This window comes from Danio rerio, chromosome 14 (assembly GCF_049306965.1).
Source record: "Danio rerio strain Tuebingen ecotype United States chromosome 14, GRCz12tu, whole genome shotgun sequence".
NCBI lineage: Eukaryota > Metazoa > Chordata > Actinopteri > Cypriniformes > Danionidae > Danio > Danio rerio.
In genome coordinates, this window is record NC_133189.1 from 56,071,649 (window position 1) to 56,097,280 (window position 25,632).

General features: G+C 38.7%; 1 protein-coding gene and 1 long non-coding RNA gene across 7 annotated transcripts in view; one reads left to right on the plus strand and one right to left on the minus strand.

The window, feature by feature from the left end:
* Positions 1 to 25,632, minus strand: part of LOC137487628 (uncharacterized) — a 545,963-nt gene that overhangs the window by 350,101 nt on the left and 170,230 nt on the right. The window lies entirely within an intron of this gene.
* rnf44 (ring finger protein 44) overlaps positions 1 to 25,632 on the plus strand; it is a 56,045-nt gene that overhangs the window by 16,935 nt on the left and 13,478 nt on the right. For 2 of the 6 annotated variants that reach the window (XM_073921647.1, XM_068213245.2), the window contains exons 2-5: positions 2,764 to 2,965; positions 9,768 to 9,987; positions 14,616 to 14,735; positions 18,802 to 19,002. In XM_073921647.1, the coding sequence (XP_073777748.1) occupies positions 2,859 to 2,965; positions 9,768 to 9,987; positions 14,616 to 14,735; positions 18,802 to 19,002 (648 nt within the window). In that variant the 5' untranslated portion in view covers positions 2,764 to 2,858. Of the gene's footprint in view, positions 1 to 2,661; positions 2,966 to 9,767; positions 9,988 to 14,615; positions 14,784 to 18,801; positions 19,003 to 25,632 lie in introns of all 6 variants that reach the window. The other 4 variants (NM_001076624.1, XM_005168220.6, XM_073921645.1 and 1 more) reach the window with 3 other exon arrangements.

The window sequence follows — 25,632 nt, forward strand, 5'->3', positions numbered from 1 at the left end:
TTCAATTCATCTGGTGAAATTATATTTCTGTCGCAATATACAGTGGGGGAAATAAGTGTTGAACACGTCAGTATTTTTCTCAGAAAACCTATTTCTAAAGGCACCGTTGACTTTTAAAATTTTCACCAGAGATTAGTAATAACCAAATAAATACTTGTATAAAAAGAAAATGCATCTAATTAGTTTACAAATGAAGTTGTGTAAAAAAAAAAAAAAAGAAATGACACAGGAAAAATGTATTGAACACATGAAGAAAAGATGGTGTAGTTCGGCAGTGAAAGCCCAGACAGCAGCTGAAATCTCTCAGTTGTTCTCCAGCGACTCTCTGCCCTTCCTCAGTGTAAATCAATATCAGCTGCGTCCGTCCAACATCTACATTAGCAGATGATGAAGATGAAACCAGGGTGGAGATTTCAACAAGACAATGATCCAAAACACAGGCAAAGAGACTCTCAGATGCTTTCAGAGAAAGAAAAGCAAGCTGTAGAATGGCCCAGCTAATCATCTGATCCGAATCCAATAAGAAAAACTAGTTAAAGCTCAAATTTGATAGACGAGACCCACAGAACCATCAAGATTTTGACACTGTTGAAGTCTGTGAGAAAGTCACACCTGAGCAATGCATGAGACTTCCTTCTCTATATGAGAGGCGTCTTTAAGCTGCCATCACGGCAAAAAGCAAAGGGTTGCTGAAGAACTACTGAGAGATTTCAGCTGCTGTTCAGGTCTCTACACTGGCTCCCAGTTACATTCAGAATAGAGTTTAAAGTATTATTACTGGTCTATAAATCACTAAATGGATTAGGAGCTAAATACATTACAGATATGCTCACTGAATACAAACCCAACAGATCACTCAGATCATTAGGATCATATAAACTAGAAATTCCAAGAGCTCAGTCAAAGCAGGGTGAATCAGCTTTCAGCCACTACGCCCCTCGCTGCTGGAATCAGCTTCCAGAAATGATCAGATGTGCTCCAACATTAGGCACATTCACATCAAGACTGAAAACACATCTGTTTAGCTGTGCCTTTACTGAATGAGCACTGTGTTGCGTCCGACAGATTGCACTATCATGTTTTTCGTTTTCTTTTTTATTCTTTTATAACCTATTTTAACACTTTAAATTGTTTTTATCTGTTTTTAATCATGTTTATTGTCTGCATTTTATGTCCTAAACTTGTCTTTTTTTATTCCTGTTTATGTAAAGCACTTTGAATTGCCACTGTGTATGAAATGTGCTATATAAATAAACGTGCCTTGCTGTCTGGGCTTTCCATGTCTTTCTACACCTTTCTTTCTTCATGTGTTCAATACCCTTTTCCCTGCGTCATTTAATTTAACTACACAGAACTTCATTTGCAAACTAATTAGATTTCACTTTGCATAAATGATTTTCCTTTGGTCGTCAACATCTGGTGAAGATTTCAAGCCAACAGCACCTTTAGAAATATGTTTTTAAAACGTGTTGAATACTTCCCCCACTGTATATTTCCGTAAAACAAATACCAGCTTGTCATTTTTTTTCCCCAATATCATGCAGCCCTTAATATCATATTGTCGTAATCTTATGTCAGCCCCTGCCTACTAACATAACAAAAGGGTAGTCAGTTTGCCCAGAGAGTATTGTTGAGTGTCTGACTAGGGTTGTAACAATATACCGGTATGACGGTTTACCACGATTTGAACGTGCACGATTATCATACCATGAACAATTGCATATCAACGGTTTTAACCCTTAAAGACCGAGACAGCCGCCCGCGGCTAAAAATAAGTATTGCTCTTAAATGTTTAATAACTTTTGATCCGCTGATCCGATTCATACAATTCAAAGATTGGCATAAAGAAGAGAATCTCAGCTTTCCAGTGCTGTATCACATAACATTCGCGGACTTTCAGAGGCTCCGGAATCAGTGCGGTTACGTCACCAACATTTGACAACGCTGATTTGACAAAGAAACGCTCGTCACTGTGTCTCCGGACAAACCAGACATGATACATTGATGCATTGTCCCTCCTCCATGCCCAGATTGGTTCAAACTCGCTATATCACAACCAATAAGCATAGGCTTCGCTTTTGTTTGTGGACCAAGCTTTTTGAACAACACAGAATGAGAGATAGGCATACATTTATGCGCGGCTAAATAAAACGCAAAAAAAAAAAAGTTTTGCATGAAATAATTCTCATACTAAGTACTTTTGCATGCACAGCAGCACAGAAACATGACAAAACAGTGACACAGCAAAGACGAACTGCTGCTCTTGCTGTTTTCAAAAGACACAAATGAAGGTGCAGCTGTTTGTCTGCATTGCAGACAACCATATCCAAATCCACAGACAACCATATCCATGCTGGCACATAAAACCTGAGGATGTTCCATATTGAATCTAGTTTCTTTATGTAACTATTTATGGTATAGTAAATATTTATATCTATTTTTTACTGAGGATTTGCACCATGTTTATTTGGACTTTATTTGGACTTTGACACATTATTTATTATTTTCTTATTTTTATTTGTTCATTGTAAGTGGTGTTGCTTATAGTAACTAAAAATATATTATTTGGAAAAAGTCAAATTTGCTTCACTGTTCTATTATTTAGTAACATTTGTAACATACCGTATACCGCGAAACCGTCAAACCGTGGTATTGTTTTAGACGATTATCATACCGTGAAAAATTCATACCGTTACAACCCTATGTCTGACCAATACACAAGGCTTAAATTCTCAAACTCCATTGTTGTTGTGTCTCAAACAGATTCGGGACAATCTGAGGCTGTTCGACACGCGTGCCTCCTGCACTACTGGTCCTCCACCCAGCAGCAGGTGTGGCTCGTTCCTACGACGTCACAAATGCGACCATGGGAAGTAGCAGTGAGTAGGCGGCCAACAACAGCCCCCTTAAACCAGAGGAGGCTCGTCGGGGAGCCCTGCATCACCCCTCTGCACCTCAGGAGAAGGTGAGACAGATGTCTGCGCTAAACAACACCAAAGCAGCGCAGAAGAGGACATATGAGGAATGTTTGTGTCTTTTTGTGCATGCATAAAGTCTTAAAGTAGATCTATTATGCAAAAATCACAGTTTCAATACAGTTGTGTGGCAGCGGTGTGGGAATATTGCCAGCCTCTAATGGTAAACGAGTATTGTTTATAATCAGACTTGATAAAGACTAGCGTTCTCCCTTTGTACATGTCATTAGAGGGGGAAATCCCCGCCCACTAGTGAATATTTCTCCGTCATTAGCATAAACAGCAGCCTTGAGTGAGAAGCAGCTGTCTGTCCATTAGCCATTAGAGTGTTTGAGCTGCTGAAGATAATGTCAGCATAGACTAAGAGGATTATAGATGTGGAGTTTTGATGAAGCACAAATGAACAGCGACATAGACTGATGCATTCTGAAAATCGTAGGCTCATTGGTGTTTGTAACTCTGCCCTTTTTTTTTTTAAAGAGCACAATCTCATTTGAATTTAAAGCAAAATTTGTGGAGTCAATTAAGGGCCATAAATACTCGCAACATAAAATAAAAGTTTTGCCAACAAAAAATTAAGTATTGAGCAAAGATTTTAAAATAATGCAAATTTTTTAAAAAATCGCAAAGTTGAGTTTTGAGAAATGAAAAGGAATTTTGCAAGCAAAAATAAAGAACTGCAAATAAAAATAAAGTAAATATAAGTAAATGATCAAAAAAATTAACTTAAATAATAAGTAAATATTTGCTAAATATTTTTTTTTCCAGTATTGCCTTTACAAAACCTCTGAAGTCAATTGCAGCGCTCATTTTAATTTTGCATTTCAGTCAACCGTGGGTTGTAAAGTGCTGTTTTCTTTTTTTTTTTGCACTTCACATTTCTGTGCGTTTCACTTTCTGGCCTTAATTTGACATGGGGGCGGAGTCACAGGAACTGGGGCGCATAAGGCATGCCTGGACCTGCTTCCTATGAAGTGATGTCATCAGCTAGAGACATCCTGACACATAGGAAATCAGCCATGAATCGCTGTCATAAGTGTAATCAAGATTAAAATACCGGAACCCTTTGTTTTTCAGGGGGCTGTTTAAATCGTCAAACATTCATTCAGTCAATTTTTTTCGGCTTAGTCCCTTTATTGTTCTGGGGTCACCACAGTGGAATGAACCACCAACTTATCCAGCATATGTTTTACACAACGGATGTCTTTCCAGCTGCAACCCAGTACTGGGAAACTAAATCGTCAAACAGTAAAACGTAAAAAAAAAAAAAAAAAAAAAAGCAAAATTTTTTCCACTACTTGATTTTTATTTGCAGTTCTTTATTTTTGTTTGCTAAATTTCTTTTTTATTTCTCAAAACTCAATTTTCATTCATTTCTCACTCTTCATTTCTTTCAAACCTATGACTTTCTGTCTGCTGCTGAAAATGAAAAGAAGATATTTTGAAAAATGTTGGAAACGTGTAACCATTGATTTCCACAGTATTTGTTTTACCTAACATAGAAGTCAATGGTTACTAGGCTTGGGCGGTATCCAAATTTTGATATTTCTTATTTTACCTCGATATCTGGTATTACCGTTCATTATAAAAAAAACATATGACGTAAGGCTCAGACAGCATCAGCAAACTGTTAGCTAGTGCCTAAACCATTCAGAGAGTAAATACCGTAAATGCGACCTTAGATTCACGGTCACCTGTTTGTTGAACAATTAGCAAATTGTCTTGTTTGTATTAGAGATCTGCGCGCTGTCTGTAAAAACACACATACACAGCACCACACTCTCTCTCATTCACACACACACATAGACAGCACCGAACAAACGACACACAGCATCACGCTCTTTCTCATATACACACACGCGCAAACAGCATCCACGCGAGCTCGCTTGGGAGCGATATTGTTAGACCACTCCCGCGCTATATTCAGAAATTTACTTCCACATCGCAAGAAATCTGGACGGCTCCCGCGGTACTGCAGCAGGAATGCAGACCTCTAGTTCGTGTTTACATTGTCTCCCTTCTCATTGGATCGAAACCCGAAATACTACCAAATTGCAGAGGTCGTGTTCTTCTTCAAGACCAGTTCACTTGGTGCATGACTCGCCATCTTACCTCACCTCTCTCTCTCTCTCTCTCTCTCTCTCTCTCTCCTCCACACTGTCCTGTGATGACAATCACGCATACGCATTTGTAGGCATTAAATAAATAATATTTCATATTTAATACTTGTCTCCTATATAAGTGCAGTGTTTTTTATGACGACATAACGGAATTGAAACTGACACTGCTATTTTTAGATCCCGCAATATACCATATTACCGCATTACCACCCAAGCCTAATGGTTACTGGTTTTCAGCTTTCTTTACAATACTTTATTTTTTTTGTTAAACAGAATAAAGAAACTCCATTAACATTTGTAATCAACTTATAGTTTTAATATTTGGGTGAACTATGCCTTTACAGCATATTGTCATGATTATTTATTAATGTAAGATGTTAGTCTCTGTTTTGGATCTCGCTTTACAAAAAGGTTTCTTTAGAGCAGGGGTCACCAAACTTGTTCCTGGAGGGCCGGTGTCCTGCAGATTTTAGCTCCAACCCTAATCAAACACACCTGAACAAGCTAATCAAGGTCTTACTAGGTATACTTGAAACATCCAGGCAGGTGTGTTGAGGCAAGTTGGAGCTAAACCCTGCAGGGACACCGGCCCTCCAGGACCGAGATTGGTGACCCCTGCTTTAGATAATGTAGTTAATAGTAGGATTGGGTTGATAGACGATGCCATCATTCATCACAGATGTCCTATACACATCGCAATGCTGAGCTGGCATCGTGATTCTCCACTGCACTCCCGTCGCTGCAGCAACTCACTTGCAAAGAATACACACTTAGGTCCCGTTTACACTAATACATCCTAGTTTTAAAATGGCATTTTAGAACGAAAATGATCCACACAAATTGAACAATGTATGTACAGGAATATTACTATAGATATGATTATTGTATGTACAGATTTATCATGTGCTAATTAAAATGTAAACAAAGTATTTTTTATTAAACAAATGTGTGTAAATAGTGTTGTTTGTTCCACAATTATTATTATCAAATGTTTATCTTATGAAAAGATGAAAGTTTTCAGTCTTTCTAACCACAAAAGCTTGCGACCCAGAGCTAATGCAAGACAAGCTTCTGTGATTTACAGATATCAATAATTTATAGATATTTAAATATTAGAAACATAATAAAAGTATATCGATGTTTCATATTTAATTGGTTGAAAAAATAAATTATTTAAATTATTTAAAAGGTTTTTCCAAGAGTAATTAGAATTTTCTCATGATCACAATTGAATGTATTTTATTATTATCACAAATGTGTGTATTAGCTTCTTTTTATGTTCGTATACGTGTATTTTGATATACACTGACTTTTATTAAAATCATTCATTCATTCATTTTCTTGTCGGCTTAGTCCCTTTATTAATCCGGGGCGTCACAGCGGAATGAACCGCCAACTTATCCAGCAAGTTTTTATGCAGCGGATGCCCTTCCAGCCACAACCCATCTCTGGGAAATGTTATTAAATCAAAATCGGTCAATTATTTGGAAAATTAAATTGAGAAAAGATATTGTTTGCATGATGAATGTAAAATGTATAATACAGTATATTGCCGACATGGCGTTTAAACAGTTAAGCATTCTTACGATTGAATAACTAAATAATGACCTTTTTAAAATAGCATCATTTGGCCTCTTTGGTCAAATCAAAAATATTTAGACAGCTTCAACATTTCTCACACTATCACAGTTTATTTACTTTAGTTTTTAAAATCAGGAACTCGTATTTACACAACTATCAACACTTGGGGTCCGTTCTTCGTACCTCGCTTAAATTATCTAAGATTATTTGGCAGATCCCGGATCTTTTAATCTTGATAACTGATCTCTCGCTAATTTGGTTCTTCAAACGAGTTCGCGAATCAGATTAGAATGTCTGGATAAACTGATCTGAGATCGCTGCGTGTGTTGTGAAGGACAGATCTATCGATCCTCGAAATCATGATCAGCAATGCAACGATTGGCTGACGGCACAGCAGCGTAATGACATCATCTGATTAATATTCAATTATCAATGTGAGCAAAATTACATCAAATTAGCAGTAAACGGTTTGTTAAATATGACACGCAATAACCTTCCACATTTGTTGTGAGCTGCAGGCTTTCCACGTTCATGTGTCAAGTGTATTCATCAAGTATTTCAATGCAAATCAATGTATTTAGTTTTACATTTAGAAAAGATTTTCTTTATTATAGTAGCCGTTTTTTTAATCGGTGTAAAGAATAACTGGATGTTTACAAAAGCATTTTGATATTGGTAAAGGCGTCTGCAACTTTTGTGAAGCATCAAATCACCGGCATATTAACTATCAAGACATGTTTATGACTGCATAAATGTATTATTGCTTTAAAAAAGTCACATATTGTGCATTTCTATTGTACACAATTTGTACTAAAGCGATCTAAAAAGTTCATATCAATAAGTTTTCTCTTTGCACCACCAGATGGCAGTCTTTGTACTTTCATTTCGAGGGTGCAGATTGCATACGTTTTATTAATATGTATAACTTTATTTATTTTATTAATGACTATAATTTTATATATATAGTTTTAAAAAATTACCATTTTCCCAAGTGTATATAACTACTACTGTAATAAAATATCAGAATTCGGAACATACTTTCTGTATTATCTTTGCTTGAACTAAGCCGATCTAATCCTGTTTATATGACTTGAACCTGCTCCCGATCAGGTTTGACCTAGCAGAACTGTTGCTATGACAACAACTCTCGGATTAGCTTTGAAGAACGAAACGATCCTGGATCGTGTCAAATCGCCAATATCCAAATCCAGCTAACTGAGTAATCCACGTACGAAGAACGGACCCCTGGTCCTCAGTCAGCCTGTAATTAGAAATTGCGTTGATGCATTAATGCATTGACAATGTGCTGATAATCGGGTTGATAGTCCGTTGATATTGCTCTATTAATGCGTCGTGTTGATTTAGTTGATGTTGTGTGAATATTTAGTTGATGTTGTGTATTGTATTCCATTGGAAATGTGCTGATAAGGAGATTATAATGTGTTTATTGCCCTGTTAAAGCTTTAATATTGTGTTGATTGTGTTGATATTGAGTACACTTTAGTTGATAATGCTTTAACCTGTGTTGCAGTGATTACGTTGATATTGCATTAATAATATTGATGTGTTGATATTATGTATTATCTTGACGTGTATTGATAATGTTGATATTGCATTGATAATATGTATTGTTGATTTTGCGTTGATATCTAGCATTGATTTTGCATTTATATAGCATTCATGTTGCACCAGAATTGCATTGATGTTGCATTCATATAGCATGGATTTCTGCATTCATATAGCATTGATATTGCTAACGTAATGCATTGATATTACATTCAGATAGCATTGATATTGCATTCATATAGCACTGATATTGCTTAGAAAATGCATTGATATTGCATTTATATAGCATTGATACTGCATTCATATAGCATTGATTTTGCATTCATGTTGCACCAATATTGCATTGATATTACATTCATATTGCATTGATATTGCTTAGATATTGCATAGATAATGCTTAGATACTGCATTGATATTACATTCATTTAGCATAATTACTGCATTCATATAGCATTGTTATTGCTTAGATATTGCATTGATATTACATTCATATAACATTGATATTACATTCATATAGCATTGATATTGCATTCATATAGCATTGTTATTGCATTGATATTACATTCATATAACATTGATATTGCATTCATATAGCATAGATATTGCTTAGATATTGCATTGATATTACATTCATATAGCATTGATATTGCTTAGATATTGCATTGATATTGCATTCATATAACATTGATATTCCATTCATATAACATTGATATTGCATTAATATAACATTGATATTTCTTGTATAATGTGTTGATATGACATTCATATAGCATTGATATTGCTTAGATATTGCATTGATATTGCATTCATATAACATTGATATTGCATTCATATAGCATTGATATTGCATTCATATAGCATTGATATTGCATTCATGTTGCACCAATATTGCATTCATATAAGATTGATATTGCATTCATATAGCATTGATATTGCTTAGATATTGCATTGATATTGCATTCATATAACATTGATATTGCATTAATATAACATTGATATTGCTTGGATAATGCATGATATTGCATTCATATAGCATTGATATTGCATTCTTGTTGCACCAATATTGCATTTGTATTGCATTGATATAGCATTCATATTGCATTCATATAGCATTGATTTCCCATTCATGTTGCACCAATATTGCATTCATATAGCATTGGTATTGCTTGGATAATGCATTGATATTGCATTGACATTGCATTCATATAGCATTGATATTGCATTGACTGCTTAGATAATGCGTTGTTATTGCATTTATGTTGCTTTCATATTGAATTAATATTCCTTATATATTTTGCATTCTTATAGAATTATAGAACAGTTTGGATATTGCATTGATGTTGTTTGTATATTGCATTGATATTGCATTCAAATTGCTTGAACATTGCATTGATATAGCATTGTTATTGCTTGGATATTGCATCTATATTGTTTAGACATCACATTGACATTGCATTGATATTGAGTTGTGTTAAAAGCATTGATATAGCATTGATTATTGCTCTGTGTCGCTGATGTGTGCCAGTCCTCCAGTGCGCCATCAGTGGGGCCAGCGAGATCGACCTGCGCTTCACACTTCCCTTCACCAGGATGAGAACTTCCACCACGCCGTCTTCTCCCAGCATCAGCAGGTTCCTTTAGATGAGTCCAGGCAGTACAGCCACAGCGGTGCCGCTCCACGCATGCTGCACACTGCCAACCAGCCTCCTCAACAGAGCTCCATCATGGTGGATCTACACGAGCAGGTACCACCGCAAACACTGACACTCAGGTGCTGCTGTCTGTCACTGAACAACACCGGACATTACTTTTAGCAATTGAAGGTAATAGCTCATGTGTTGGTTTCAGATTTGAAAAAGTCACCGGACCAACATAACAATAATGCATTTTATTAATGGCGCCTTTCTCGACACTCAAGGTCATGCATGATGACGAGGACTGTCTGTTCAGATAGCTGGCAGCTAGCTCTCTGCAACTCTCACATGGTCGCCCACTAAAGCTAAGCAGGGCTGTGCTTGGTCAGTACCTGGATGGGAGACCATATGGGAAAGCTAGGTTGCTGCTGGAAGTGGTGTTAGTGAGACCACCAGGGGGCGCTCAACCTGAGGTCTGTATGGGTCCTAACGCCCCAGTATAATGATGGAGACTCTATACTGCTCAGTTTTTCCTGACTCTCTGTGGTCGTTAAAAGTCCTAGGATGTCCTTCGAAAAAGTAGGGGTTTAAGCCTGGCATCCTGGCCAAATTAACCCACTGGGCTCTGTCCATCATGGCCTTCTAACCATCCCCATATCATAACTGGCTTGATCACTCTGTCTCCTCTCCACCAATCAGCTGGTGTGTGGTGTTCAGTCTGCTGCAACTTGGCTGATGTCACGTCATCCAGGTGGATGCAGAATAAGGTCAATATAATAATTGGGATTTCATTTTTAGAGATCATGACATCTATTTGAGTATAAAAATAAATATATTTGTCAGTGCAATAGCCTAGTGGTTAGCGTGTCGACATATGTGCAGTAGCACGTCAGGGCGTCCCATGTTTGTATTCCAGCTCGAGGACATTTCCCTACCCCCTTTCTCTCTCTCCAACTTCGCTTCCTGTCAAAATACTGTCCTATGTAATAAAGGCAAAAAGGCCAAAAATAAATCTTAAAAAAATAAGTAATAATAAATAAATCAATAAATATATTAAAGCAAATGATGTGATTTAAAAAAAATCTATTTAAGTATTTTACATGTTTTTCTATGTAAGTGTATACGCATATAAATGTGTATAAGTATTCAAAAAATATATGCAATGTAAAAAAAATAAAAATTGTGAGGCGACTACTTCATAATAATGCAAGCTATGGGATGTTGAACAATAAATAAAGTCTCAGAGCAGGAATAATGTAAAGATAATCTTGAAAATTGAAACATATTTTAATGAGTAAAGGATGTGTGTAAAATCACCTCATAAGAATCACAGAATAGTCTTTTGGTCACACTTTAATGTACAATTCATGCTATTAGCTAACCATTAACTAAGACTTTTAGCTCCATAATCTACCAGTTAGCTGCTTAATAGTTATTAAGGCAGTAGTTGGGTTTAGGTATTATGTAGCATTAATGAAATCTAAAATAAGATCATACTTTATAAGTTCCAATAAATGGGTTCTGTCTTAAAAATAAGCATGAAATAATCCAGTAGTAAATGATGTACTTTTACTTCCCTTGAGTACATTTTTAGGGCGTACTCGTACTAAGTACAGTTGCCTTGAACCAGGCCAAAGCACGCTCGTCCCGTCTCCCCCAACGGCCCGCACTCATATTACATTCGGGCCTGAGCACGCTTGCGCCATTAATGATGCGCTGTTCAGTAAGCGATCTCGCTCAGCACCGTGGAGATTTCTTTAGTTAAATCGTTTGATATGCAGTGACACCCAGTCTTATATTTCGCCGAACAGATCTGCCACTTTTGGCGCTCACAAACAATCATTAAGTCCTCGTGCTGCAGGAATGAGGAGGTTTGCTGAAGGTGCAGCTGTCGTGCAGTGAGGGGTTTGCGCATTTAATAAACTACAGCAGTTTGCGTTCACTGAACAGTAAGAATGATTAATAAATCCATATGAAACAGTCCCTTAAAAGTCACATCTCGCTTTCAGTTTCGGGCTTTGGTGCGTTATAATTATATATAATTCAAAGCCCAAGTGAACTGCGCTCAGGCCCACCTCTTCCAGCCCGGGCCGGCCAAGTGAACCATGCCTGAGCCCGATTCAGCGCACTCACACTTCTCAAACGATCTGGGAAACAGGCCTGGGCACGGTTCGGAGGGCATAGTATGAGTACGCCCTTAGTGCAGTATTGATACTTTTTCTTCACTATTTTCCTTCAACCTGCAGTCACTACTTGATTTTTTTTCATGTCTATGGGGATTGGCTGAGTAGATCACAGTGATTAAATTAAATTAAAGCACTAAATTAAATCATTAAAGTAAATCACATGATGCTCAGGGCTCGAAATTGCGACCAACGGATAAAGAGTGAAAGATACACCGAATCTCGATGGGTTGCATTCACTGCGTGTTCAGCGCAAATGTCCGCAAAATGTAAAATCTAACACTGTACACATCATCGCCAAAGAAGCTCGCCTTTACTCAGTTTAAACTGATGCGGAATATTACAAAGAACAGTATTGCGCCAGTGGTCATCAGGAGAATCCTGCTCTCCCCTCATATATTGGTTCGGCTGACTCGCCTGCTTTCCACGAACACAGAAAAATTAAGATCAGCTCATAACGAGACTGAGCATTAAAATGACACAAACCCAAACCAAAACTAGTAGAAGTGAGACTTTTCTTCCTTTTTCTTTTGTCCGTTCTTTCTTGACATGAATGTTATTTTTCTATTTAATTACTGATGACTGCTTTGCAGCTTTCAGCCTTAAATTGAATGGTTTATTATAATCTTACATTTGTTCTGTAGCAGAAATTGTATTTATTAAATTGACATGCTTATAAAAACAATAGTGCAAAATAAATATTTCTTTCTGCAATGCTTCATTTGTGTTTGATGCAAAACATACATTTAAGGCCCGTGCACACCGAGACCTTTTTTGCTCGCGTTTTCCGTCGACGTTTAACGCCTTGAAACTAAATAAAGGGCGTCAATGTGATTGTGCACACCAACGCGCAAAACGCCAGGCGCAAAAGCGTCCTTTAAAAAAAAAACGCCTTATGCTAATTTTTTTTGTTTTGACGCACCGCATCAAAACCTTCTTCACCAATCAGATCGGCACTTTTGTTCATGTGCACGAATCTGCTGAAGTTACAGTAAGCAGCACTTGGAGGCGCCCAAGCGCAAAACCGTCAATGCGAGCCCACATTGAAGAAGATGCCCAGAGGAGATATGAACGTGGAGCTCTGTGAACAATAATCATTTCTTCATCGCTAGAGCTGGAGCTGCTGCTTGAACCATCCATGCTTGTTTGAGTCACCAGTACCTTTATAAACAAACGTGTGAACTTCCTCTTCTCCTCTTCTTCTTTGTTATAAGCGGATGTCAAAAGCTTATAGTTGTGCAGCGCCATCTAATGTCAAAAGAGTGATTTTGCATACTCTTTAGCTTGACGCCAGTAAAAAGCGCTTGGGTTTGAATACGGAAAAACGTCTCAAAAAACGCTGACGATAAACGCAAACTAAAAACGTCCCGGTGTGTAGGAGCCTTTATTCTTTATAAAGTAACAGTAGGACGTTTTATAGCAGATAACTCGCACTCAAACACATTCAGGGCAGCGTGATCATGAGAAATGTAATTCCTTGTTAGTATTATTGTCATCATCGTCATCATTAATATTTTATATTTATTAGACTTTGTTACGACCCCCTGGTTTGAGTCGCAACATAAAAGAGTTCGGACAACAAAAGAATGTATATGCAACTTATTTATTATGCATAAAACTAAATAGAACAACAAATCAACAAACAAACAAATGTCTAGGGGAAAATAAAGAAAATAACTACTTTAACTACACAAATAAATAATGCTAAACAAAACTATAGGGTTGCAGAAAGGAAGGGATGATCTTGATACGAGGACGGCCCGTAGCCACACCGTCCTCCTGAAGCTAGCACAAAAACACTTTTATATGGTTTGAGCCAATTAGTGACAACCAGGCACCCAATCAGGATCTGCCACATCCATACTGAAGTCCTGGGGTCGTCACAACTTTCATTTTGGAATTATGGCACAAATATGAAGGCATCACAGCATTAGTTAGATGTTTCTGGTTTTTGTTAGTCCTAATTGTTGTTGTTTTCAAAGACAATAAATCCTTTAATAAACAGTTTGCAGTGGTGCTCATTCACTTTTGGTGGGTGCTCCTAAATTTTTAAAGTTGGGAGCACTGGTGCTACCAACTAAAAAAGTTCATTTCCAGCCCTGATACTGAAGACTTTTTTAAAATGCAGCATACCATCTGGAAGCATTAAAAGTGTTAAAGAAGATGTCTAAAATCCTTACATGCAATGATGAGAGACTGTTTAGATACATTTTACTAATGAGAAGATGATGGATGTTTACTGTATGATTGCTGAAATCACATTAAACAATCACTAAATACACTACAGAATGTCACGTTTGCACACACACACACACACACACACACACACACACACACACACACACACACATACACAAATTGTATGTAAACACTTCAACCTTCCACAGTGTAATACTCACTACTCTTGAGTACTTTCAGAAGGGCTACTTTAACTTAAACTTTTACCCTACTTGCACTACATTTTTGGACAAGTAATGGTGCTTGATTCTGATTTGTCTGAACTCTTTCCACCACTGTGAGTAACCTGAATGTTTTTCTCTTGTGTCGTCCTTCAAGATGCATCAAGGATCAGTTCCGATCTCTTACACTGTTACCACGGTGACGACCCACGGGTTTCCCATCCACACCGGGCAACCAATCCCAGCCTGCAATGCTCAGCAGCTCCCAGCATGCTCGGTAATGTTCAGCGGACAGCTCTCTCTGCTCTGCTGCCTTCCTCCTCCAGTGAGTTTGAAAAGGAAGAGCTGGATGTCAGTCAAGTTTGTGTAGAGCGCGCTAAACATGTCCCATCGCTCCAGCTTTACTGTAGCTAATGTAGATGTACTGTGTGTGTGTGTGTCCTTGCGGCTGGAGAGATCCTGAGATTATCGTGTTGTTCTGTACATCTCGCTCATGCTTTACACATGCAGCATTTTCAGTGGAATCGATGCATTGCAAATACAGGAGTTGCTCTGCATCAATTTTCCGAATGCAGTGCAATTGTAAATGAAGAGCTTCGTTTTTAACAGCAGATGGCGCTGTATGCTTTACAGACAGTGCCACAGAATAAAGCCCAACAGGTTTATCAGCTACTGTACGAATGTTCAACAAACGGCTGGGTGTACATTATACCACTTATTACTTATCTACTTGCCATAATAATGAACAAAATTAGAGCGCAGTCTGCTGTTAAAATCTATCCTGGGGCGCCATTTGACATTAAAAAGTAGCTTATTGTGCCATCTGCTGTTTAAAAACTCAACTAGAACACCATCTGATGGTAACAACTAGCCTAGAGCAGCATCTGCTGTTTAAAAGCTTGCCTACAGCGCAATCTGCTGTTTAAATCAAGCCTAAAGCTCCATCTGATGGTTAAAAACTAGCCTAGAGTGCCATCTGATGGGAACAGTTAGCCTTGAGCACCATCTTCTATTTAAAAACTAGCCTAGAGTAACATCTGATGGTAAAAACTAGCCTAGACTGCCACCTGCTGTTTAAAAATTAGCCTAGAGCGCTGACTGCTGTTTAAAAACTAGCCTAAAGCTCCATCGGATGGTTAAAAACTAGCCTAGAGTGCCATCTGCTGTTTAAAAATTTGCTTAGAGTGCCACTTGATGATAACAACTAGCCTAGAGTTCCATTTGCCATTTAAAAGCTAGCCTAGAGCACCATCTCATAGTAACAAATAGTTTAGGATGACATCTGCTGTTTAAAAACTAGCCTTAAGCACCATCTGCTGTTTAAAATGTTGCCTACAACATCATCTGATGATAACAACTAGCCTAGAGTGCCATCTGCGGTTTAAAAACATGCCTAGAGCGCCATCTGTTGTTTAAAAACTAGCCTACAGCATCATCTGATGATAACAACTAGCCTAGAGTGCCATCTGCGGTTTAAGAACATGCCTAGAGCGCCATCTGTTGTTTAAAAACTAGCCTACAGCATCATCTGATGATAACAACTAGCCTAGAGCGCCATCTGCTGATTAAAAACTAGCCCAGAGCGCCATTCAATGGTAACACCTAGCCTAGAGTGCCATTTGCTGTTTAAAAACTAGCCTAGAGCGACATCTAATGGTAACACCTAGCCTAGAGTGCCATCTGCAGTTTAAAAACATGCCTAGAGCACCATCTGCTGATTTAAAAACTAGCCTAAAGTGCCATCTGCTGTTTAAAAACTCGCCTAGAGCACCATCTGCTGTTTAAAAACTAACTTAGAGCGCCATCTGCTGTTGAAAAACTAGCCTAGAGCGACATCTGATGGTAAAAACTAGCCTAGAGCACCATCTTCTATTTAAAAACTAGCCTAGAGCACCATCTGATGTTTAAAAACTAACTTAGAGCACCATCTGCTGTTGGAAAAACTAGCATAGAGCGACATCTGATGGTAAAAACTAGCCTAGAGCACCATCTTCTATTTAAAAACTAGCTTAGAGCGCCATCTGCTATTTAAAAACTAGCCTAGAGCGACATCTGATGGTAAAAACTAGCCTAGAGCACCATCTTCTATTCAAAAACGAGCCTAGAGCGACATCTGATGGTAAAAACTAGCCTAGAGCACCATCTTCTATTTAAAAACTAGCCTAGAGCGACATCTGATGGTAAAAACTAGCCTAGAGCACCATTTTCTATTTAAAAACTAGCCTAGAGCGCCATCTGTTGTTTAAAAACTAGCTTAGAGCGCCATCTGCTGTTGAAAAACTAGCCTAGAGCACCATCTTCTATTTAAAAACTAGCCTAGAGCGCCATCTGCTGTTTAAAAACTAGCTTAGAGCGCCATGTGCTATTTAAAAACCAGCCTAGAGCGACATCTGATGGTAAAAACTAGCCCAGAGCACCATCTTCTATTTAAAAACTAGCCTAGAGCGCCATCTGCTGTTTAAAAACTAGCCTAGAGTGCCATTTGCTGTTTAAAAACTAGCCTAGAGCGACATCTAATGGTAACACCTAGCCTAGAGTGCCATCTGCAGTTTAAAAACATGCCTAGAGCACCATCTGCTGATTTAAAAATTAGCCTAAAGTGCCATCTGCTGTTTAAAAACTCGCCTAGAGCACCATCTGCTGTTTAAAAAGTAACTTAGAGCGCCATCTGCTGTTGAAAAACTAGCCTAGAGCGACATCTGATGGTAAAAACTAGCATAGAGCACCATCTTCTATTTAAAAACTAGCCTAGAGCACCATCTGATGTTTAAAAACTAACTTAGAGCACCATCTGCTGTTGGAAAAACTAGCATAGAGCGACATCTGATGGTAAAAACTAGCCTAGAGCACCATCTTCTATTTAAAAACTAGCTTAGAGCGCCATCTGCTATTTAAAAACTAGCCTAGAGCGACATCTGATGGTAAAAACTAGCCTAGAGCACCATCTTCTATTCAAAAACGAGCCTAGAGCGACATCTGATGGTAAAAACTAGCCTAGAGCACCATCTTCTATTTAAAAACTAGCCTAGAGCGACATCTGATGGTAAAAACTAGCCTAGAGCACCATTTTCTATTTAAAAACTAGCCTAGAGCGCCATCTGTTGTTTAAAAACTAGCTTAGAGCGCCATCTGCTGTTGAAAAACTAGCCTAGAGCACCATCTTCTATTTAAAAACTAGCCTAGAGTGCCATCTGCTGTTTAAAAACTAGCTTAGAGCGCCATGTGCTATTTAAAAACCAGCCTAGAGCGACATCTGATGGTAAAAACTAGCCCAGAGCACCATCTTCTATTTAAAAACTAGCCTAGAGCGACATCTAATGGTAAAAACTAGCCTAGAGCATCATCTTCTATTTAAAAACTAGCCTAGAGCGCCATCTGCTGTTTAAAAACTAGCTTAGAGCGCCATCTGCTGTTGAAAAACTAGCCTAGAGCGACATCTGATGGTAAAAACTAGCCTAGAGCAGCATCTTCTATTTAAAAACTAGCCTAGAGCGCCATCTGCTGTTTAAAAACTAGCTTAGAGCACTATCTGCTGTTTAAAAACTAGCTTAGAGCGCCATCTGCTGTTGAAAAACTAGCCTAGAGCGACATCTGATGGTAAAAACTAGCCTAGAGCACCATCTTCTATTTAAAAACTAGCCTAGAGCGCCATCTGCTTTTGAAAACCCTAATAAACAGCTGCATTCACTATGTGAGTTTCATGTGGCGTCTCTGGAATGATTAATGATCTGTAATGATGCAACTTCGGAGGGACAGCGAGCAACAGCCTTCATGTTTGTTTGCATCGTCGCTGCAGATGCTTCTGATCGTTCTCATGGATAGTGAAGGTGTGCTTTCTGCTAGTTTAATCATCTGCTCCAGTCATCGCTTCATCTGTGTCCACATTCCAACATCTGTATTTTTTGGTGGCAATAATGATGTACAGATGAGTGTGTGCTGTATTGTGCAGGAGACATACAATGTCTCATTGTCCTCATTGCATTAAGTGCACTAAAAAAAGAAAAATACATCTAAATCTAAAAAGTAAATGCATCTACGAAACACTACAATTAATGTATGTGATAGATTATTTCTAAGATATAAATGAATGTTTTTTTTTTTGCATTGTATAAATTGTGTATACATGCATCACGTTTTCCCAGTACTATGCAGGATTGCTTATCATTAAGCCTGATGCTTTTTAAATAATATATTGGATTGCTACACAGTGCAAAAGTGAGATCTTTTCCAGAGCATTTGACCATGTCTCTTTCTCAGCGTTATTAGAAATATACAAACACGCTTTCAAGTCACAGTCCATTTCAGTGTTCTCTCTCTCTCTGTGTGTGTGTGTGTGTGTGCAGCTCATTCAGGCCTGCACCATGCAGCATCTGCCGGTGTCCTATCAGGCGTTCCCTCCGCTGATCTCCAGTGAGCATTTCATCCTGCACCCCAGTCCTGCAGTGGCGCCCCACCAGCCTCCACCTCACCCTCCTCATCCTCCTCCTCCTCATCTGCCGCCGATCAACCAGTTCGTCCCCATTCAGCCGCAGCACCCGCGCATGGTGAGTAACACTCCGGCAACACAAACTACCATAAATCATACCTGTCAACCCTCCCGTTATTATCAGGATTCTCCGGTATTTTACACTTCTATCCCGCTATCATCCTGTATTTTTAATCTTTCTATGAAGGGTGGCAATAAACATTAAAGCTTCAATCCTCCCTATACACAACCCATACCGCCGAACCACCAGGGGCCGCCCCTCACTCTTAAATGCGAGTCTGTTCTGTGCTTTCGCTTTGTTTAGGCATGAAAACACTTTAAAATAAACGTAAAAACGGCGGGATTCCCTTTTCTTTCCATTCCAGGTGTCATTGCCTCTCCTATGCAATCCTCAAACCAGTCAGTTCATATAGCAGTGCGTGACTGTCAGCTGACGTGCTCCATTGTGATAAATAGACGCTGCTTCCCAAACGGATTCTGCACATGAGATTAAAGCAGAGCGAAAGTGGACAAACTGGGTTTTGGGTGCGTGTTTGAACAGACATATATATACATATTATTAATAATATCTAAACATGTCGATCTTGGTGGGTTTTCTTTTAAACATAACAAATTTGATCCTAAAGGGCCTTGACATCTTCCACTTTCTCAGAATTTTTTTAAAGGGCCATGAAACCCCCTCGTTTTAGCAGGGTGTTTTCACACCTCTACTTTGGAAAAAGTCAGAAAAGTGGGCGTGTCCAGCTCTGTTTAGGGGGGAGTGTCGGAGGAACTAAAGTGGGATGGTGTGGGAGTGTCTATTTGGGCAAAAAATACACACACACACACACACACACACACACACACACACACACACACACACACACACACACACACACACAGTAGAAAGTGATGGTGTTTAACCTACATGGACATCTGTAGTGGAATTATTTGCTAAATTATTAAATGTTGGACTTTAACTGCAGTTTGGCTCTTTCATTCAGGGAATTCATTCATGCCCCTCGTGACAAACGCGATATTTGATTCGAGGAACTGCTTTAAGCTTGTATTTTTTTATGTAATGTTTAATACCGCACGGCGAATGAGAGAAAAAAAACCCTCTGCATTTCCCGGAAACTTAGATGCACACGGCAGGTAGCGTCAGAAAGCCGCGTGTGTTATTCCGGTTACAAAATCCAGTGAAAACCCTACACGAGGTTAAAGTTTGGTTGTGGTGCTAACATGTTTACACTCGGTGCAATAGTTAACTTAGTTCGATACGAACAAACGGAATAAACAAAGAGCACTGGTCGCTCACTGACCAAATCTGTAGAGACAGGACAATCACCAGCAACTAGAGCCGCGTCTTTATGGAGAGGAGACTAACGTTACAAGCGAATCCAGATTTCAGCGTTTGCAGATGAGAACAGCTCTCAGGTAAACAATAATCCTCCTTAGACACGTAAGTTATTGTTGTTGAGCGTTGCGTACACTGTTAATCCACACGTGAGTCCAATGAAAAAAAAACTTGAAAACGAAAATGAAAACAAAACTTAATGGCAGCAAACTATAAAAGCAACACTTCACGCTTGTTTTGCCAACACAACGTGGCGTCTCTGTGGCGTAAACACTGTGACACTAATGAATATTAATGAAGTTGCACAATAGAGCGCGCTGATTGGTTTGAACCAAGCCTTACTCATGCATTAATGCATCACACTGTAAGACGTAATAAGACACACTCTGGCACAGACGTCCAGTCTGCACGCTGGAATAAAGGCTATTATGTCATGACCGTGACGCAGCTTCAAAAATTAGTTTCAAACAGGAAGTACGAATTTACTTGAAATAACGCAAAAACAACCAATTTACACTTTTTAGTGAGATATAGGTGTCCTAATAGTGTTTTTAGCAGTGAGGGACACATATACCACTGTCAACAGCTCAACACATGTGCTCTGGTGTTTCGTGACCCTTTAAAAGATGCATCATATTGGGTGTGGAGCTCCACGAGCAGAGGCAGGAGTGGGCGTGGCCAGCAGTGCAGGGGAGAAGGAGGGGAGCAAACAACTGTTGCCAGTCGGCTCACAAAATGAGACACAAACCATGAGAAGACGCATGATCTTATAGTTTACAAAGTTAAAATGCAAAGAAATAAACAGTAATTGAATACCCTGCTACATTTGTCATTTCTAATTTCATATACACATAACTACAATCTATATCATTATAAAGATAATCGTGTTTATATAAACCCTAAATGAGGACTTCTCCCTCAACCCCCGGGTCTGAATGCAGACTCAGTGCAGCAGGTCTCTTGCCCTGTCTATTTTAACCTTTAGCCCTGCTGGTAATCTAAAGGATTTAGGCGAACACATCAGGACGGCGATGTGTCTGAATGTGAACGAACTCCTGATAAAAGACAGCGTCCGCCATTCTCCAATTCTCGTACTGCTCTCCTGACAAAAATGCTTGATGCACACAAACAGCTTTTGCTGTATCGGCCCTGACAGCATCATGGGAAATCATGCAACAAACACCGTGGTTCGTGGAAACGAACGCATACGACCCTTCATGAACGACTAAATACTGTGAACCGTGGGTCCGCGGACGCGTTTCACCCAATCATCAACGTAGGATCTCACACTCACAGCTTGGCGCTGGCCAGACTGCTTTGCCTTCGGAAAGCACGTGCAGTCATGAATAATTAAGAAGCAGTCTCTTCTCATAGGATAAGAAAACTCTGCTATGAATATTAATGAGAACTCGACGCGTCATCTTTGCACTTGCAGTTTTGCGCTACGTCACCGTTTTTGATCCCGCCCCAAAAATCATTTTAAACCCAGAAGCTGAAATTAGCTGACAAAAGCTCAAAATTATCCAGTTTCCCCCACAATTAAAGCTGACAGGTGCTAACATTGTCTTAACTGATGCTCAACACACACACATCTGTTAACATCTCAAATAAAGTACTCGAGGGTTTCGTAAACCTTTAAATAAGCATCAACAGTTAGAGCAATCGAATATCCCTTATTTTCACATCCCAATGTTGACAGGTATGCCATAACTACAACTATTGTTTATGGCGCAGCTGAATAATATTGGGGTTTAAAGAGCACCTATTATGCAAAATTAATTTTTGAAAGCTGTTTGGACAGGGTCTTTAAATTTCCTAACATTAAAACAGGATCGAAATCCCAGTGATTTTGCGTGGAGTTTGCATGTTCTCCCTGCCTTGGCTTGGGTTTCCTCCAGGTGCTCTGGTTTCCCCCACAATCCAAACGCATGCAGTACAGGTGAATTGGGTTGGTGTAACGGGGAGACTGACACGGAGGGATCCATTTGCAGTATTTATTAAGTCACACTTTACTCAACATACAACACGCACGACTGTGCGGACATACAACATACACAGCAATAAAGATAGGGCTGGCGGCTGACAGACACAGAGTAATTTACCAGGCATGGGTCAGAGGCAGGCGGCGTGATTCAGAGTCCGTGTAACAGGCTTGGGTCGAGGGCAGAAAGCGAGTATCAGAGTCCGTGTAACAGGCTTAGGTCGTGGGCAGGCAGAAGGCAGAGCAGAGTCAGGAAACGGGTTGAAGTAGTAAACAGGAGATCAGGCAGGATAGAACGCTCCGTAATGCTTGCCGGGGCTAAACAAGACTTCGCAAAGACTGTGTGAGTGTGAGCTGCTTATAAAGGGTACGTGGGTCATTAGCGGAATGAAGATCAGGTGTGCTGAATCAGAGTGAATGGATGACGTAATGTTTAAAAGTCCGGAGATGGTGGCCTCTGCTGGCCAGCGAGGGGAATGACTGGGACCGAGTCGGTGACAGTTGGCTAACTTGTCCGTTGTGTATGAGGGTGTGTGTGGATGTTTCCCAGAGATGGGTTGCGGCTGGAAGGGCATCCGCTGCGTAAAAACTTGCTGCATAAGTTGGCGGTTCATTCCGCTGTGGCGACCCCGGATTAATAAAGAGACTAAGCCGACGAGAAAATGAATGAATAGATTTTAAACTGTTATAGCTATATAGCTGTATTTATTCATTTGACTCTTTATAAATATGAATTAAACACTTTCTATTAAATACATGTAAAAATGCTGTAATAATAATGATAATAATACGATTATGAAGCCAAAATTTTTTTAATTTAAAATAGGATGGGGAGAATGTAAAAAACTATTTCATTGATTCATATTTCATCTATAAAAATGTAGATTTCAGTGCAGCACTAGTTTATATTGTATTTTATTATTGTTGAGTGCATTGCATTACAGTATTACTATGTGTAAAAGGATTACTGAGTATTTACTCAAGCAATCCTATTATAATCTACTGAAAACGATTAGCCTCGAGTGATGGATTATTGCCTACAGCCGATTGTACCTGGAATAACACTACAATATATGGAGCAATATTAAATATTAGGGTGAGATGATTCTTTTTAAAATGGTGTGTAATCTTATTCTATTAAACAGGGCACAGTAGATGTCTTCTCATGCTTCGTCTTGATTTTCTTCTAGCCAGTGTTTGAGTCAGTATACAGCCGATGTGTGTGTTCAGTTGTCATGCAGCTCTGTGCTAATTTAGCCTCCTTGAACACTTGGAGATGCACCTAATAATAGTGCACATTTATCTAGGTTAACATCAGCGCAGACGGGACGTATAAAGCCGCCAATGTTGGTTTGAGTTTAATGCATGATATATTGCAGTTTGTGATTACTATATTATGATATGAAAAATATTAATTAATTTATTTTCATATTGATAGTTTTAACGCATCGTCACGCCCCAGCAGGCGGTCTCCTGTTGACCAACAAGTCCATGTTTTAGGCAGAAAACTGATGGTTGACATGCCTGTGATGAACTTCTGCAGATATTCCCTCATAGAACGAAAAGCCAGGGGTCCGTTCTTCACACCTCGCTTAAATGATCTAAGATGATTTGGCAGATCCTGGATCTGTTCATCTTGATAACTGATCTCTTGCTAATTTGGTTCTTCAAACAAGTTCGCGAATCAGATTAGAATGTCTGAATAAACTGATCTGAGATCGCTGCGTGTGTTATGAAGGACAGATCTATCGATCTTCGAAATCATGATCAGCAATGCAGCGATTGGCTGACGGCACAGCAGCGTAATGACATCATCTGATTAATATTCAATTATCCATGTGAGCAAAATTACATCAAATTAGCAGTAAACCGTTTGTTAAATATGACACGCAATAACCTTCCACATTTGTTGTGAGCTGCAGGCTTTACACTTTCATGTGTCAAGAGTATTCATCATGTATTTCAATGCAAATCAATGTATTTAGTTTTACATTTAGAGAAGATTTTCTTTATTATAGTAGCCGTTTTTTAATCGGTGTAAAGAATAACTGGATGTTTACAAAAGCATTTTGATATTGGTAAAGGCGTCTGCAACTTTTGTGAAGCATCAAATCACTGGCATATTAACTATCAAGGCATGTTTATGACTGCATAAATGTATTATTGCTTTAAAAAAAGTCACATATTCTGCATTTCTATTATACACAATTTGTACTAAGCGATCTAAAAAGTTCATATCAATAAGTTTTCTCTTTGCACCACCAGATGGCAGTCTTTGTACTTTCATTTCGAGGGTGCAGATTGCATACGTTTTATTAATATGTATAACTTTATTTATTTTATTAATGACTATAACTTTATATATATAGTTAAAAAATATGTACCATTTTCCCAAGTGTAAATAACTACTACTGTAAGAAAATATCAGAATTCGGTACATACTTTCTGTATTATCTTTGCTTGAACTGAGCCGATCTAATCCTGTTTATATGAATTGAACCTGCTCCCGATCAGGTTTGACCTAGCAGAACTGTTGCTATGACAACAACTCTCGGATCAGCTTTGAAGAACGAAACGATCCTGGATCTTGTCAAATCGTCAATATCCAAATCCAGCTAACTGAGTAATCCACGTACGAAGAACGGACCCCAGAACGGAGAAATTTATGGATTTGTTACAAATATTAGCAGCATTGACCCGTAACAATCAGTGCTACTTTTAAATGTCAGTACATTTGTGTGCTGTTTATACAGTTTCTATTCCAATTTGCAGGTTAAGTGCAAATTAAAGTCAAAGTTTAAACAGCAGAAGTGATCAAACTGATTTTTATTCATTCATTTTCTTGTCGGCTTAGTCCCTTTATTAATCTGGGGTCACCACAGCGGAATGAACCGCCAACTTATCTAGCATATATTCTGAGCAGTGGATGCCCTTCTAGCTTTAACCCATCTCTGGGAAACATCCATGCACACTCATTCACACTCATACACTAAGAACAATTTAGCTAATCCAATTCACCTGTACCGCATGTCTTTGGACTGTGGTTGAAACCGGAGCACCCAGAGGAAACCCACGTGAACAGAAATAAATAGCTCCTTATGTTTTAAATATAATAATAGTATTAATATATTTAATACTATTAAACATGGTATTAAAGAGTTATGTCTGTGGGTAGAAAAAAGTTATGTCTGGGAAGTCAAAAAAGAGCAGTAGATAATAGACTTTATAGACCGGGCACCATAAATGGACAAATAGTAGAGCAGGTCTCAAATGTTAAGTATTTAGGCACAATTATTGACAATACACTTATTTTTTATTTTAATGTAGAGGCGGTTTATAACAAGGGCAAGTCAGCGCCTCTATCTTCTTCG